This window comes from Hyalella azteca, unplaced genomic scaffold (assembly GCF_000764305.2).
Source record: "Hyalella azteca isolate HAZT.00-mixed unplaced genomic scaffold, Hazt_2.0.2 contig15527, whole genome shotgun sequence".
Classification (NCBI taxonomy): domain Eukaryota; kingdom Metazoa; phylum Arthropoda; class Malacostraca; order Amphipoda; family Hyalellidae; genus Hyalella; species Hyalella azteca.
The window spans coordinates 909-17,166 of NW_025945377.1; the positions used below are offsets into that span (position 1 = coordinate 909).

Below are 16,258 nucleotides of genomic sequence, written 5' to 3' on the forward strand. Positions count from 1 at the left end.
GTGGGGTGCTTGATGTATGAATCAAACTATTAAATATATTCACATTTTCTATATGTTGTCATAGATCTATGAACAAAACCTCGGACGACACGTATCAGGCATTTGGTGCTTGATGTATGAATCAATAAGTTCACAAATAAATAATGTAAATAAGTTCACATTTTCTATATGTTGTCATAGATCTATGAACAAAACCTCGGACACGTATCGGGGGGCATTTGGTCTAACTATTAAATCTATTCACATTTTCAGCGGTGTTCGACAGCGCGTCAGGGTCCCGTCTGAGCTCGCGGTTCATCACCACCAGCGACGCTGGACAGGACGAGGAGCTAGCGGCGCTTCTAGCGAAAATCAGGGAGAACAGACTAGTCATTTTCGTTGGCACGGTTCGTCATGAAGTTTATAATTCGAAAACTAACTGATAATTTAAAAGCAAAAAAATACCATGTTTCTATTGAAAACGAAATTATCAAAAATTTAAAATACCTGATTCAAGAACTATCAGAATAGCACCTCCCTCATCAGTTCACTTCAATTTCAATGACGGTGGTTTTGGAGCTGGACTATGAATCGTATTTGAAAAAGATAAAAAGTGAATTTACTTGGATTATTTTTGCTTTTAAATTCATTGTTAATTTGAAATTTGTTAAACTAATGATATTGATAAGTACATACTTCTTGATTCGGAAATATTTACGAGCTACTTTTGATAATATCAATTTTAATTCAGAAATTTAAAATGGATCGTTGATTTTACTGCTGGTGTTCAATATTATTACGTAGTTAAAATTGACATGAAGTTAAATGTTAATGTTTTCCTGAGCTGGACTAGACTCAACTTATGTATAAAATTTTCACCTTTTAATTATATATATATTATTTATATATATTTATATATAAAATTCTCCCCTTAGTAATATAAAAAACTTAATGTACGAGAAACATAAAGTTATTCAGATGCATATCGATAAGATAGTTTTATTTTTTAAGAATTAAAAAAATTCATTTCAATAAAAATTAAATTTCTTGCGCAGGGAGATTTCTTGCGCAGCCTTTACGACGCTGGGGCAGATGCCCTCAGAACGTACGGAAGCGTCATGGTGGATAAACTAGCGAACTATGAGCCATGGTGAATACAATAGCGCGATAATTAGTAATTCATCAAAATATAAATTTTAAACGTCCACTTGACGGTTCTCTTTAAAACATGTATTCTGGAAGCTTTTGAAAGTTCACATTTCAAGTTTTCTGCGATAGTGGACATTTTTATATCTTTTTATTTACTTTAGAAATGGATATTTTTATGGCCATGTTTTTGCACATATTTATTCTCATGTACTCAATCATCCTCTCACCTGAACGTTCGAATTTTTAAATTTAATTTCCAGTTAGCATTTTATGAGGCAAAATGTATTTATTCAAACTGCTTGTCAATTTTAACATATATGATATAAATTTCATTTATATACAAAGCTCGAAATTAATGTTTAAATTGCTCGGGGTTTTTAAAGGTTCTTGATCGGGAGGTCGGGGCGTGGACCACTCACCGGGAACTTCAGCAGGTTAGTTAGCTTATCAACCGCTTCTCAATTCTTGTGGAGAGCACCTTGACACTGCCGAATACTTTTATACTTTTCCAATTCACAAAATATTCGGCATAATTGAACATAACTTCACAAAAATTCGCTCATAGAATCTAATTCCCAAATTACGTGCTCAGTTCTCAGGGGTTCACAACTCTCGTAGAAGGCACCATGACGCTGCCGCCGTCACTACAGAACGACGTTAATAAAGTCATGTCCGCTCACCACTCAGTCAACCTCTTCGTACCCATAGCCGGGCTCAAGTAAACTTATTCATAGTACTTAGTAGTACATAGTATACATAGTACACAAAACAGTAGTTGTGTGTAAAAATTAGTACAAAGAGGAACCATTTGTACACTGACGGGAAGTTTGATAGCAGGACTACAGATAAGAATTTGCATTGATGACGGTTTTGTGGTACTGCCTCCTAGTATCCAGCGCTGTGCTCGAGTAAACATTTTCATAGTACTTAGTAGTACATAGTATAGATAGTACATAGTAAACAAAAGACTAGTTGTTTGCAAAAATTAGGACAAAGAGGAGCAATTTGTACACTCACAGGAAGTTTGATGGCAGGACTATTGGTAAGAATTTATGGTTGAGAATTTATATTTAATATTAAATATAATAATATTTATTGGTTTAGAATTTATATTTGCATTGATGACGGTTGTGGTACAGCCTCCTATAGTTTCCAGCGCTGGGGTCTAGTAAAGTAATTCATAGTACTTATTGGTACAAAACAGTTGCGAGATGGTTAGAAAATGGAGAGTAACCCTTTGTATAATGACGGGAATTTCTATATCGGAGATTTAGGTAAAAATAAAATCGATTACTGTTACGGTATCCGGATACCGGAGCCTTCATCTACTTTCTGTAAGCATAGTTACCATCTTCATGTACGAATAGCATTGGCAGCGATTATATGTCTCAGTAAACTAAAAATGATTAATGCATCAGTAGCAAGAAGACGAATATTTTATTAGCAGGAAAAAGTTTAATCTATGTCTAGTGACAGGAACTCTCGCTACTAGCTAGGCCTCAACATTTGTAAAGCAATATCTGTTTCTTGTACGAAACATATTCTTAACGGTGGTAGCGGTTAAATTTTAAGATACCCCCAAGATTTCCATTCGAAATTTAAAATAAGTGGAACAACTTGCAATTGTCGTATTTATGAAACTAAATATCAAATTGTTGTTTTGTATTATTTATTAAATATTTTTTTTTTCAGATCAGGAAACCGCTTGCCGGAAGGTTCCATAACAAAAGGTTGGTATAGCGTGCACCGATATATAATACTTTGCTGATCCTGCTGGTGTATTATGGCACTTCTTATTCGTAGTATTCTTACCTGAACAGTGAAAGTAAATATGAAATAAGTTGCATTCTAAATGCTAGTATATAAGTCTATGTTCGTGTAGGCTAGACACAAGCGCTGAGGCCATAAATATTTTTCAAATTTCATCTCATTTTGGTGCAGCTGTCAGGGGCGGTGCTTCCTTCGTTCCCTTTTTAGCGCATTTTCTCATTTATGGAAAAAATGCACTATTGTGCTCGCCATGTCCGTCTGTCTGTCTGTCTGTCTGTCTGTCTTTCTGTCTGTCAGTTTAAAAGTTTTTTGTTTTCTCGGGGCAGAAAATCAAGGAGATCACGTACATGCACAGCGAGGGCATCCTAGCGGGCGAGCTGAAGCACGGCCCCCTCGCCCTCGTCGACAAGGGCATGCCTATCATTATGATCTGCATGCGCGACAACACCTTCGTCGTCAGTATTGTCTTCACCATCATCATCTATATCATGCGAGACAGCCTGTATCATGCGAGACGGCATGCTAGACCTCGTCCTTTATCATGCGAGACTTTGGCCTTTATGATGCGAGACTACATGCTAGACCTCTAATTTTATCATGCGAGGCCTTCTTCAAGTGAAACTTCGGCCTTTATCATACGATAACAGCCGCGCTCACTCGTGACTGCTATTTATCGTGCATTGACTGATACGATTACCGATCAATTCGATCAATCACGCTTACCAACTCTACACTGTCTCTAGCGTATAAAATGTTGGGCTTTTGCCCTCTACGTTATTAATATCATATGAAAGTTTGAAATGACTCTTTCTTATTCATTTTCTTTTGGTAAATTTGCTCCTTAGTGAATTATAGAATTAGTATAAAATTGAGCCTTAGCTAATTATTTAGAATTCTGCGTGTAGGTGTCGTAGAGTTGAGTAAAAAATAAATTAGACTAACGTAAATAATTCCGGGACCACGTTGACCCCACAACTTTGAATCAACTTGTTTTCACTTCCGAACAAGCGCATGGATGTTGAATGTCGATTTCAAAGCACTTTTTGATAAATCAACTAATTTTATTGTGTTACCAACACCTGATGTCATGCTCTCTGACTTGAAAAAAAAAATAAAAGCTAAATAACGAAAAAATAAAAGTTAAATTACTTGACACGTACGATGTCAATTGTCAGAAACTGACCGGTCGATACCCTTTCTCAGAAGATACAGAAACTAATACAACTGTTTTGAACAATTAAATAAATTCTACCTGAACAAATCATCGGAAAACCAATGCTTAATTAATTTACTGAAGGTAAGAATTTCACGTTACAGAATTAGTATCAAGGTAAATCGAAAAAAAAATGATTAAAAACTTCATAGATATTTGTTCCATAGAGCATATATTTGTGTTCATTGATTCGGTAAACAGGTCAACAAAGTAGAGCTCAGGCAGCACAAATTACAAGCCGGTCAACGCAACACGATTCAGTATCTGCAGTTTTCCAGAAAAAACTCATATATATGGATACTCTACTAAAGCAAAATAATATGTGCTGCGTATTTTAAAGTTTCATATTTTACATTGTCATGATAGCTTCACATTTGACTAAATTTATTTTAATAATTCGTTTTTCCCAAGAGGAAATGGAGAAAAAGTGAATAAATTCGAGTTAAATTTTAAAATAAAAGCTCTCCACGTGTCCTTTTATAAGATTTTTACACAGTGAAAATTTTATTAGGTAATAAACTCCCGGAATGCAATGTCGAACAAATCTTCCAAGAAATTCACGATGCTTGAAGTAGTTGAGATTTACATCGAATTTGTCGTACAATGCACTCCATTTAGCAGGAGCACACGTGATCGATATCTCCAGGCACACACTCACCCAAGGCCGTCACGTCAACATTATAGTCGCTAAAATGTTATGGTTACCGTATTAGTAATCCAAGGTAAACCTATTAATGTCAATTTTCATAATAATATCAAATTACAATAAGTTAATGTAATAAACATGAAAGCTAACATGCTCATGCAATAGAGTAAAAATCTCACTGCCATTAGCGTGATAGCAATGTAGCAAGTCACGCTAGGCAATAACCTTGAATGCTTGCGTGTCTTTTATAACGTACTGTGAAAATGAGGTTAATTATATATTAATTACATTGTGCACTGAATCCTTCCTTCAAGGNATTGACAGGTAAGAGACGGGATTTAAATTATGAGCGTTGTTTATTCTAAATGTAACAGTCAGTTACATTGACAGGTCAGAGACTGGATTTAATTTATGAGCGTTGTTTATTCTAAATGTAACAGTCAGTTACATTGACAGGTCAGAGACTGGATTTAATTTATGAGCATTGTTTATTCTAAATGTAACAGTCAGTTAAAACGAATGGGATTTGTTTACCAAATAGCGAAATCATTTTGCACGTATATTCTTCAAAGCCCTTTTTGCTGGGCCAAACTTGGCTAGAATGACCTACCAACGGATAAAGAATGTGTCGTTATTTCGACATAGTCTCACTTATTTCTCCGAGTGAATTTTTAATGATGCGTTGTGTAAATAATTGATTTTGGTTGAAAATTATAATTTCTGGCTTTTTTGGCCCTTACAACCTGTCCCCTTGTTCAACATTTGCTACACTTTCTGCTTACCAATGAAGGTCTGTCAGTGTAACTATAGAAAATTTTCCAGATTAAACTACTTTAACCTAAGATTTGAACAAATATTTACAGCTATTTCTTCGCGTGTTGAACAGGGCATATGCAATATCGTATATTGGAATCATATATCGTCTCTTGACGGCTATAACTTTATTCTTGTAATTTCAACAAATCTTCTATACATTTATTTATACATGTAGATATTTTTTCGATAAAACAACCCTCTAATATACTTTTTCCTTAAATTGAGCCTAAAATTCTATTTTCTTGACTTAAGATCTCGAACAAGTCTCAATTTCTTATTGTTCAGAATTTTTTTATTTATTTAAAACATTTAAAGTTTGACTTATAGAATCTGGTTCACAATAACGCAGGTTGAGTTCACCATCTCTGTACGATGCTTGGTACGTCTCTTANAGAGCTACACCCATCATTATACGGGACAATCCGTGCGACGTATTTCCTCTGCCAGAAGATAAGGTTATTTATTTCATTTTATTCATTTTCCATTTCTTTTGTTTTAGAAGTTTACTAGTTATACACTCAGAAAAATGAATGAATTTTATTGTTCAAATGATGACGCTTTTTCTGTGAGTGGACCCAATTCACGCATTTATCGGGCCAAACCTTGGCTGCATGACCCCATACAGGGGCAAAATTTTCATATTTATTTGGACAAATTATCACTAATTTCTCTGAGTATACAGTCTGTAGAATAATTAAGTCAATGCAATACACTAGGCAATCAATTATGTCAAAAATATTGATCATAGAAGATAACAAAGTGACTTTGTTAGAGTTTTGAACGCAAACATGTTGGTGCAGTCAGGTCCGTTCGTGACGTTCGTGGCCCTGCCGAGTCTCAATGACGGCTTCGACAGCTTCTACGTGCTACTGGCGGTGAGACGAACGTTTTTATATGAAATTAAAAAAAATATTTATCATTATCAAAATAATTAAATTTAATTTGTCGAATATTATATCTAAACCGTCGTTACTTCTATTAGATATGAGTTAAGCTGGAGAAAAGTAAATAATCTAATGATTTTATACACCATTGCCTAGATTATATTGTTGTAGCCTGACTTAATAAAATGTTTTACACAACTTCTATATGCTCCCAAGAGTGAACCACTGAAGAAGATATCAAATCACAACGGTTATGGAAAATATAATTTAACTACCGCAAAAAGGATTTTCATTTGAATTTTTACTCAAAATGAAGCGTTGCTGTGGATTAATGGAAATTTTAAACCTTTAGTTTTGAATTTAACCACTTGAAAAATTTGCATCCACCGAAAATTTGCATTTTCTCAGTATTCTGGGATAGTTTACTAGTTATATTCTGATTTATTATTTTTGATATTTTCACTTGTGCAATTGATTCATCATTAATTTCAGTGTCTTGGTTCAGATCCGAAGACCATGAAAGAAACCTACGAAGGAACAATTCGTCTCAACGTCCGTGCTTTTGATTTCTTACTAGAAAAATCCAAAAGAAATTCGCTAGGCGGCCATGCAGGAGGTCATCACCGAGTTCTGTACATCGTTGGGTGCCCACTTTCGAAATTCTGGTGAGTGAAATTTTCATGTGATTTTTCGCTAAGCAGAATTTGTTTTCTAAATTCATTTGTGTAAAATTTTGTCTTTTCGCTTAAATATGAATTTGAAATTAGGCGAAAAACACTTGTAACGTGATGATTCCAACAATATAATTGTTTAATAACTCAATTTCAAGCGATCATTTTAAATTTATTGTTGCGAAAACATCACGGTAGAAATTCAAAACTTCCAGGTCCTTGTTCCATTTAATATACACTCAGAAAATAAATGGATTATAGAGTCCAAATAGTTACTCACTTTTTTCCCCTCAGCATGAGCAGAGAGAGGACGTAGAACTGATACGCCTTATTGTCAGGTTAAACTGAGTCATGCAAGATAACCAACACGAGTGTAAAAAAAAATATAACTCAGTACTCACTGCAGTGAGTGACTGAGAGCGCATTTTCTCGTCGACGAAAACTTGAGGTCACGGACGGACGGACAGACGGACGGACAGACGGACGGACATGGCGAGCACAATAGTGCATTTTTTCCATAAATGAGAAAATGCGCTAAATATGCATGGCTATTTGGACAAAAAATTTTACATATCTCTGGGTGTACACTCGGACTCAAATAAATTCTCTGGAGCTGGCAGTGTAATTCCTTAAATTATTTCAGTGGTAGAGCGAGCACTTTTCTGATTTATCAATATTTCTTATTTCATTTGTACAGCCGGCATATCAAATATACATTAATATTTTCTTATTTCATTTTTACAGCCAGCATATCAAGTATTTATTAATATTTTATTATTTCATTTCTACAGCCAGCATATCAGCCAGATTAATATTTCTTATTTCATTTGGACTGCGGTACATCAATTATTTATTAATATTTTCTTATTTCATTTTCACAGCCAGCATATCAATTATTTACTAATATTTCTCATTTCATTTGTACAGTCAGCATATCAATCATTTATTATTATTTCTTATTTCAATTTAAACAGCCAGCATATCAATTATTTATTAATATTTCTTATTTCATTTTAAACAGCCAGCATATCAATCATTTATTATTATTTCTTATTTCAATTTAAAGAGCCAGCATATATCAATTATTTATTAATATTTCTTATTTCATTTGTACAGCAAGCACATCAATTATTTACTAATATTTCTCATTTCATTTGTGCAGCAAGCATATCATTATTTATTATATTGTCTTTTTTCATTTGTAAAAATTAGAGCCTAAGTATACGAATTAAACCTTTTATAAGTAAAACTGTCTTTTTTCTTGAAATCGTGGCGATTTTTTAAGAAGTTTAGGCTCATTTTGAACTACAAAGCAATATTAATTAATATTAAATTATGAACGTATCATACAATATTAATACTGTTAAATCCATTATATTTGGTTCAATGTCGGAAGTAAAGGCAACAAACGAAAAAATTTTTTGTGAATTCTCAAAAAGTATGATAGATAACTAATGTAAAACAGTGGTTAAAGATTTTACTAAAAAATTCATTTTGTAAAATATCATTCCGTCGTCTCTTGGTTCACAAAGTTAGAATAAATTAGTTTACGATTTGTTTACCCAGCATTCGTTTCAATTGCACTGGCACGTGGCAATAGAAAAATAACATCACGTCACGGTATTTATAGACGCACTGACCAGAGTTTATTGGTGCAACCATGGCAAAGGCAAAAATTAAGAGTTCATTATTTTTAGCGCATTTTCTCATTTATGGAAAAAATGCACTATTGTGCTCGCCATGTCCGTCTGTCCGTCCGTCCGTCCGTCCGTCCGTCCGTCCGTCCGTCCGTCCGTCTGTCTGTCCGTCCGTGACTTCNTCCTCCCTTTAAACAAGTAAAGCTGATTCACATTTCTAACCCTTATTTTGTCCAAACGAACCCAGAATTTTGAATCAGCTTATCCTTGAATATTTTCTACAAAAAGCTTGATTATCAGAAAAAAATATATGAGCGTAAACTAAAAATATATTGAACACACCTACACATTGATGGCTCGACAAGCCCAAGCCTACGGCTCCAACTCCAAGGTAACCTTCCAATGATCCAATCATACATGCAGCGCATCAAAAAATCGAGTTATAGTTAAGGATGCATACATTTAAGGAATTATATTTTTAATTCATAATCTGATATAAATATATGCAGCGTGGAAAACTATGGAACAATTTTTGAAACTTATACCGCATCCCGCATGACTAATTCCTAGTTCCTAACCATGATTGAACTAGTATAAGGTTGACCCATCAGAAGCTCATTTTGGAGGATGTAGTTCGTTGTTCACCTGTGACGTCACTGATCTCAGTGACGTCACGGTCATTAACCAATCACCGAAATGCGATCAAACCAGTCAACCAATCCGTCATGGGAATGATGGGTTTGTTTAAGTTTCTCGATCTACGTGACGTAACAAGAAAGCTGAACTGAAAGGCGGAACTTCTCGTGGGTCAACCTTATATAGTTCAACCATGCTTCAACCTTTCCAATCGATCTGAAAATTTTCACAATTGCGTAAAGTCTGAGACAATGCATGAATCAATTGACCGAATAAAAAAATAATTTCTAAAATTTAAGTATAAATACTTAAGACTTATTATGCAATTATTTCCTATACAGATATTGCATACAAGGTATAATAAATGGATACTGTATAATTAATTAGCCCCATATGCTGCCGGAAGACGGAAGTCTCAAGTCAGCTGGCTCGCCTCGTGTGGGGCTCCCGCTGTTATGCAGCGATGTTGACACGCACACCACTTGCCTGATCTGACGCGCTGTGTAGAACCAGAAAATAATAATTTCGATTCCCCAACATTTGATCCCGAGACACTCGGGATCCGCATCAGTCTGTCCCATAGATTTATTACTAACGCATGTCCTCAGGTTCTATTTATCGACCTCTGTCAGCTACTAGAAGTGACTAAACAAAAAACTTTATAATTTTCTCTCTTTCTTTATTCAATGCCCACAACAAATAAATACGTAAAAAAAAACCTACCTCTTTTTTATTATACGATTTAATTTTAGCTACAGCTTTCACTAACGAAAAATAAGTTAATTGCTTGTATCTTTAAAGAAAATTTTTATTCAGGGTGACTTGCAACATTCAATACGAGAGATGCGTGTGCTCATTTCAATATTATTTGTTTGCAAATGCGCAATTATTTGAACCCCATTGCAACTGACGGATAAACGAGAAATGAAAACAGGCTAATTATAATAGGAGCAGGTAAGACGATGAGGACTCTTCTTAAATACGAAATGAATAGGGCGGGAGTTACCCGAGTTAGATTTAATATCTGTAAAAACGACAGTGGAATGCACAACCTATGTGATGAACAAGCAAGCAGTTAATTTTATATTGTTTAAGCATGCTATTTTAAATAAGAAAAATAATACACTGCGATGTAGGCTTGGCGGCTGGAGACGTAAATCTTCCGACATGGACCTGGTGTGGTGAATAATTAAGCGGCCAATTTTATATTGTTTAAGCATGATATTTTAAATAAGAAAAATAACACACTGCGATGTAGTCTTGGTGGCTGGAGATGTAAATCTTCCGACATGTACCTATGTGATGAATAAGTAAGCAGTTAATTTTATATTGTTTAAGCATACTATTTTAAATAAGAAAAATAATACACTGCGATGTAGGCTTGGTGGTTAGAGACGTAAACCTTCCGACATGCACCTATGTGATGAATAAGTAACCGGGAGTTTACAAGCAAAAACAATACCACAAAAATTCACCATATCTTTATGAAAGAAAAAATTCACCATATGACCATATCTTATAAAGATATGGTGAATTTTTGTGGTATTTTTTTGCTTTTAAATTCCTGGTTAACTTGCAATTTAGGCAAACAAGTGATTTTAATGCATATGAACAAGTAAGTAGCAGATTTTATATTGTTTAAGTATGATATTTTAAACAAGAAAAATAACACACTGCTATGTAAGCTTGGTGGCTGGAGACGTAAATCTTCCGACATGGACCTGGTGTGATGAATAAGTAAGCAGCCAATTTTATATTGTTTAAGCATGATATTTAAAACAAGACATATAACACACTGCAATGTAGGCTTGGTGACTGGAGATGTAAATCTTCCGACATGGACCTGGTGTGGTGAATAATTAAGCGGACAATTTTATATTGTTTACGAATGATATTTTAAATAAGAAAAATAATACACTGCGATGTAGGCTACCGGGAGAGGTAAATAAATATCTCGCTATTGACCTATAAGAAAGGAAAAAGTAGGAAGTCGATATTATATCGTTAATCCATGATCTTTTGAGCAAGATAATCGCCATAGCACAATGCACTACAGGTTATATGGCTACGAAACTTTAAAATAGATCAATTTGGATCCTCAAAATAGATTTGTCGAAAAATTAACAGACATAATAAATTTCAATTTAAAAACGACTGTCCAGCAATTGGGAAACAACGAATAATTTTACTCCTTATACATATAAANACATAATATAATATAATATAATTGATAATTATTTGATATATATTTAACCTCGTACGTATTACAGTACCTCCATTTTTAATTCACTTGAGAAGTAACGCTATTTTTAAATCTATGCGTAATAATTTTCTAGACACTTTTCTTTATTCGTACTCCAATTTCACTGACCTTGACGTTAGACTCCTCATAAAACTTTGGAATGATCTGTGCTTTCCTAGCACAGGCAGCTCGTCCGGGTCCAGGTGTAGCAGGTAGCGGAACTGGTGGCGGTTCCGCAAAATGCAGTCCGTGAAATAGATGTTCTCTAAACCGAACATTTCGCTACGTTGCACGCCAACCCAAGCCCTGTTCAATTCAATAATATATCAAAAATGTACTGATCTATAAATTTATAAAAATTTTACGGCTTTTGGTGCTGATATATCAATAAAAAATTAAATTTCATGATATTTAGAGCCTGGATGGACTTGAATAAAGGAATTAAATTTGTTCAAAATATTTCTAAGAATATACTATGATTTTGTTAACCTTACCTCCCTCACATTTTAGCACAATCAAAGCTCTAATTTCTAACGTGAAAATACAATGGTTAACATTAATCAAACGTATACATTCTACTATATTAATCTCAAACGAAACATTGCTAATTAAAATCATTCTACATGAGATTAATAAGGTAAAAACCTTCAGGTCCGTTACCTCCTCAAGATGGGATTGTCAACATAAGGAGCGGGGTACGAAAACGACGTAACTTTCACGAATCCTTCCCTTTCGTAAAATCTTAATACTTTGTCCACATTTGGATGCACTCTTGTGACATACAAGAATATCCTTGAGAAACCCAAGATCTTGAGTATCTCAATCCACTCAATGAGACGTGCACTGATATCTGAGTGGTAATAAAATATAGCTGGACCACAGACCGCAGCGTCGTTGGGTGACTGATTTATTTTAGTGTTGTGTGGGCCAACGAGAACAGCGCGTCGGGCATGGCCTGCGGTTGACCGCTGAGCGATGTGTGCTTCATAATCAGTGATCTGCAAACTGGAATATCCATTTATAAGTCAGGTTTCATATTAGATGAGATGGAACTTAATGCGACAGAATCCGTACACAATGCATACGAATAAATCTGATCATTCATGAGATATCTATATAAAATGTTTTGAAACGTAATCCACTTTACGAGATTGAGTAAATAACAAAATTGTGCAGCGTCTACTTTGTCCAAATAACAACTTTCGCCTTAATTGGGTTATAGCAAAAATTCAATGGTTTATACTGTATGTAGACACTTTTATACTGTATGTGGGATTGTATGTAGGCACTTTTAACCTTGCGGTGATTGAGATTATTTATTTCTCATTAAATAATCTGGTTTCGCGCTATGAATTGTAGTCATTATTCGTAACGTCACCTGCAAGAAGTTGGTCACTGAGGAACATGACTCTAGGCTAGTAACAACGGGTGACATTATTCGTAACGTCACCTGCAAGAAGTTGGTCACTGAGGAACATGACTCTAGGCTAGTAACAACGGGTGACAATATTCGTAACGTCACCTGCAAGAAGTTGGTTACTGAGGAACAGGACTCTAGGCTGATGGAGACGCCGGCTACAGGACCCATTGAGCTTGTCACCGGGCACGTTAGCAGCAGAGGCACTAAGCGGTTGTCTGCTCCTTGGTAGTCAATAAAAGCTAGGGACAAAGTGACAATTAAGAGCAATGAAAAATATTGTTAAATCAGCATAAATAGAGTATAATAAAACAGCTGACGAGGTGTCTCACAGTCCAAATAAAGTCTGTGTGGTCTCAAATTTGTGTCTCTTAAAACAACGACTGAATTACTCAAAGATGTCCACAAATGTCGCTGTCAACGTCAAATTACTCATGTGCGCATATAGAGAACTGAGGGAACTGCTGACTGCTCTACATTTAAAATATTCACGTGCAATAGAGAGATTAATTGGAATCGGGCTCAATCATTAGCAAGATCAAAGAGTATTATGCACTCTTCTTGGTGAAGGTTTGTCACAGAACAGGCGTTCAAATGTTAGGTCACGCAACACCATCTAGCACGCTGAATCATGTTGATCTTCAAGTTATAACAGCTCACGATTCCCAACAGTACATTGTTATCGCCGTCGCGCCAGTTGAGAGGATCATGATTGAAATTTATTTGTAAATAATTACTTCACTCGAGGTTGTCACTGTTAATTGGTTTCACAATTTAAGAATTTTTTCTCAGAATTCAATTACTGTAAATTCGCCTTTCGTAAGAATATGGAAATTGATCCCGTCATAGAAGTGCTCTGTAGAAAAATAATTGCTCTGCGAGATTGTGAAAATTGAAAATATTCACCACTCTAATGTTACAAATTTCAAAAAAATTGAATGCAATAAATAAAAGCTTACCAGGCTTCTCCGCCTTCACCACAACAGGGTTAGCGCTGACATCACCCCAGATGTAGCAATATGGCGGTGGCAAATCACTCGACTCGGCCATCGCCAGAATTCGTATTAATTTGCATCTCTGAGACCCTGCGAATAATAATGCGAACTGTTAAATACTAATAATTTTGAAATATTTCTCAGACTCTAAAGTATTTCAGATAAATTTCTTCGCGATTATTAGTTTCACCAATATACTACGTCAAACTTTTCAAATTCAATTTACTGTCTAATTGGGACCTATTAAATCTGAGTCCGACCTATATATATCCTTAGTTAGCCCTGGTCACAAGTTACCGAAGAATTTAAAAGCAACGAAAGGATTCGTTTTCGATGAAGATATGATGAATTTATATGGCGTTCTCAATGGTCTTTAATTTTTGGTAAATTTTTAAATATTAATGTGGTGTTATTGCAACATGAGGTATAACGTGAATGTTGCTCTGATAACTAAACTTTTTAAATTTCGAACTTCTTTGTCTTGAATCTTGAATTTCAACAGATGGATCCGATAAAAAGAAAAATTTTAAAACAATGGATGTTAAACCAAGGAAACATTGAAAAATCGCCGGAGGTCAAAGAGGAAATCTAAACGTACATGTTTCGGTCCCTGAATTCACTGATGAATTTTTATTTTAATTAAAATTTAGTTTTCAATCAAAAGGTTATTGGAGCTGTGTTTCAATAAAGTAACTTTTCGTACAAATGCATTTGAATTTAATATCCTGATAATCATATTAAATGAACAATCTTAGTCACCGTTTATATTTTTGCTCTTAGGGTTATTTTGAGATTGCAAATCCGACTCACGTTGCTCTCGGTCGCACGACGCTGAGTACAGCCTGTAGCGTGAAGCTCCAGAGGCTGTGGCCAACTGCCATACGCTATCCCAGTGTAAACTGCCGAAAATATTAACGATTAACAATGATGCATAAAATTAAAAGACACAGAAACTTTTCGATCAATTTTTACCACAAAAAAATATTAAAATGAAGAAACTAGCAGACATAATTATCAAATCTAGTCGGTCGCGGTGTATCTAGTTCAAAGCATAAAATTTCAACTGACTCAGGCGGAACATACGCAATCATGAATCAAGTAACAGATAATTAAGAAAATTGGTTTGATTAACACTATTATGCTCTACTTTATTAAGAAAGAAATGTTAATAGAACGCTAATCTTTTCCGCCACGTATCTAGTTTAGGCAGTCTAACTAACTTAATTTTACTTCCTTTTCGACCACGAACTTACCTCGTCACGAAAGGAAGGTGCGTGCAATGTGACGTTTTTTCGAGCATTAAAGATCCAAGATTTGGATGCCTTCTGATGAGAGCCTCGTAACTCGTGCCAGACTCGTAAGGGTCTTGTTGCTGCAGCTCCGAGAGACGCAGGAATGCTGATGCCACACTCTTGAGGCTGCAGGGACAAGTAGAATTTTCTGCTGAGTTTTCATCTATGCGCTTTGTTAGTGAGTGACCTGTTCGAACTGACGAGAACATAAATTTAGAATAAGCAAAAAACTCAATTTATTATATTAGGTTAAATTAATATATCAATTATAATAAAAACTCAGTTTAAGCAAAATTCATAGATAAAGAGATATTTTTTAATTTACATATTTCAGCTCTTTCAACATCACCTAACTGCAGTTGATCGATAATTGATAATTCTCCCTGAAATAAATAAATGGAGATCAAAATGTATCATTGGCGAAAACCGAGGCCTGCATCTTTATGAGTTTATGAAATTAAAAACGTATTCTGCGAAAATTTACATATCCAAGATATGTGAGAATATTTAGGAGTTTATGATACCGGATATTGGAACGAAGGTTCAGAATTATGAATGCAAGTAAACAATTCATTTTTAAATAAATATTTTGATTACGGAAGCAAAAGCAGCGACAGAATTAAAACTACTAATGGACAAATTATACAATATGTAAGCCTGTAGCTACAATTATTTGGTATTCCAATTAATTGCAGTAATTATTTATTTAATTATTAGTATCGACATGGTATTCTCACCGTGTGAGTGTCTGGATGCCACTTTGAACTGCAGGGCGATGCTTAGCAATAAAACTATGCACAGAAATACGAACAACAAAACAAATGTGTACTTTTTCCGAGCGAAACTGTTCCTATGTTTCCTCAATGGAGACGGCATTTTATAGACACTTCTTAGATTATATTTACTTAAAA

At 34.8% G+C, this 16,258-nt stretch overlaps 2 protein-coding genes across 2 annotated transcripts; one reads left to right on the forward strand and one right to left on the reverse strand.

Moving 5' to 3' along the window:
• Positions 1–252: 252 nt before the first annotated feature.
• LOC108666906 (glutamine--fructose-6-phosphate aminotransferase [isomerizing]-like) lies at positions 253–3,488 on the forward strand (the record flags this gene model as incomplete). Its single annotated transcript, XM_047884537.1, has 5 exons — positions 253–386; positions 1,035–1,129; positions 1,512–1,562; positions 1,721–1,826; positions 3,225–3,488. Coding segments are annotated over 5 exons (650 nt in total), but the record flags the coding sequence as incomplete, so codon positions are not given.
• An 8,335-nt stretch (positions 3,489–11,823) lies between these two features.
• Positions 11,824–15,481, reverse strand: LOC125179167. The gene is made up of 6 exons (XM_047884539.1): positions 15,309–15,481; positions 14,866–14,954; positions 14,020–14,145; positions 13,166–13,302; positions 12,304–12,648; positions 11,824–11,949 (listed from the first exon to the last, which is right to left on the reverse strand). The coding sequence occupies exons 1-5, from the start codon at positions 15,353–15,355 to the stop codon at positions 12,634–12,636; spliced, it is 414 nt and encodes a 137-aa protein (XP_047740495.1). The 5' UTR covers positions 15,356–15,481; the 3' UTR covers positions 11,824–11,949; positions 12,304–12,633.
• Between the last annotated feature and the right edge of the window lie 777 nt (positions 15,482–16,258).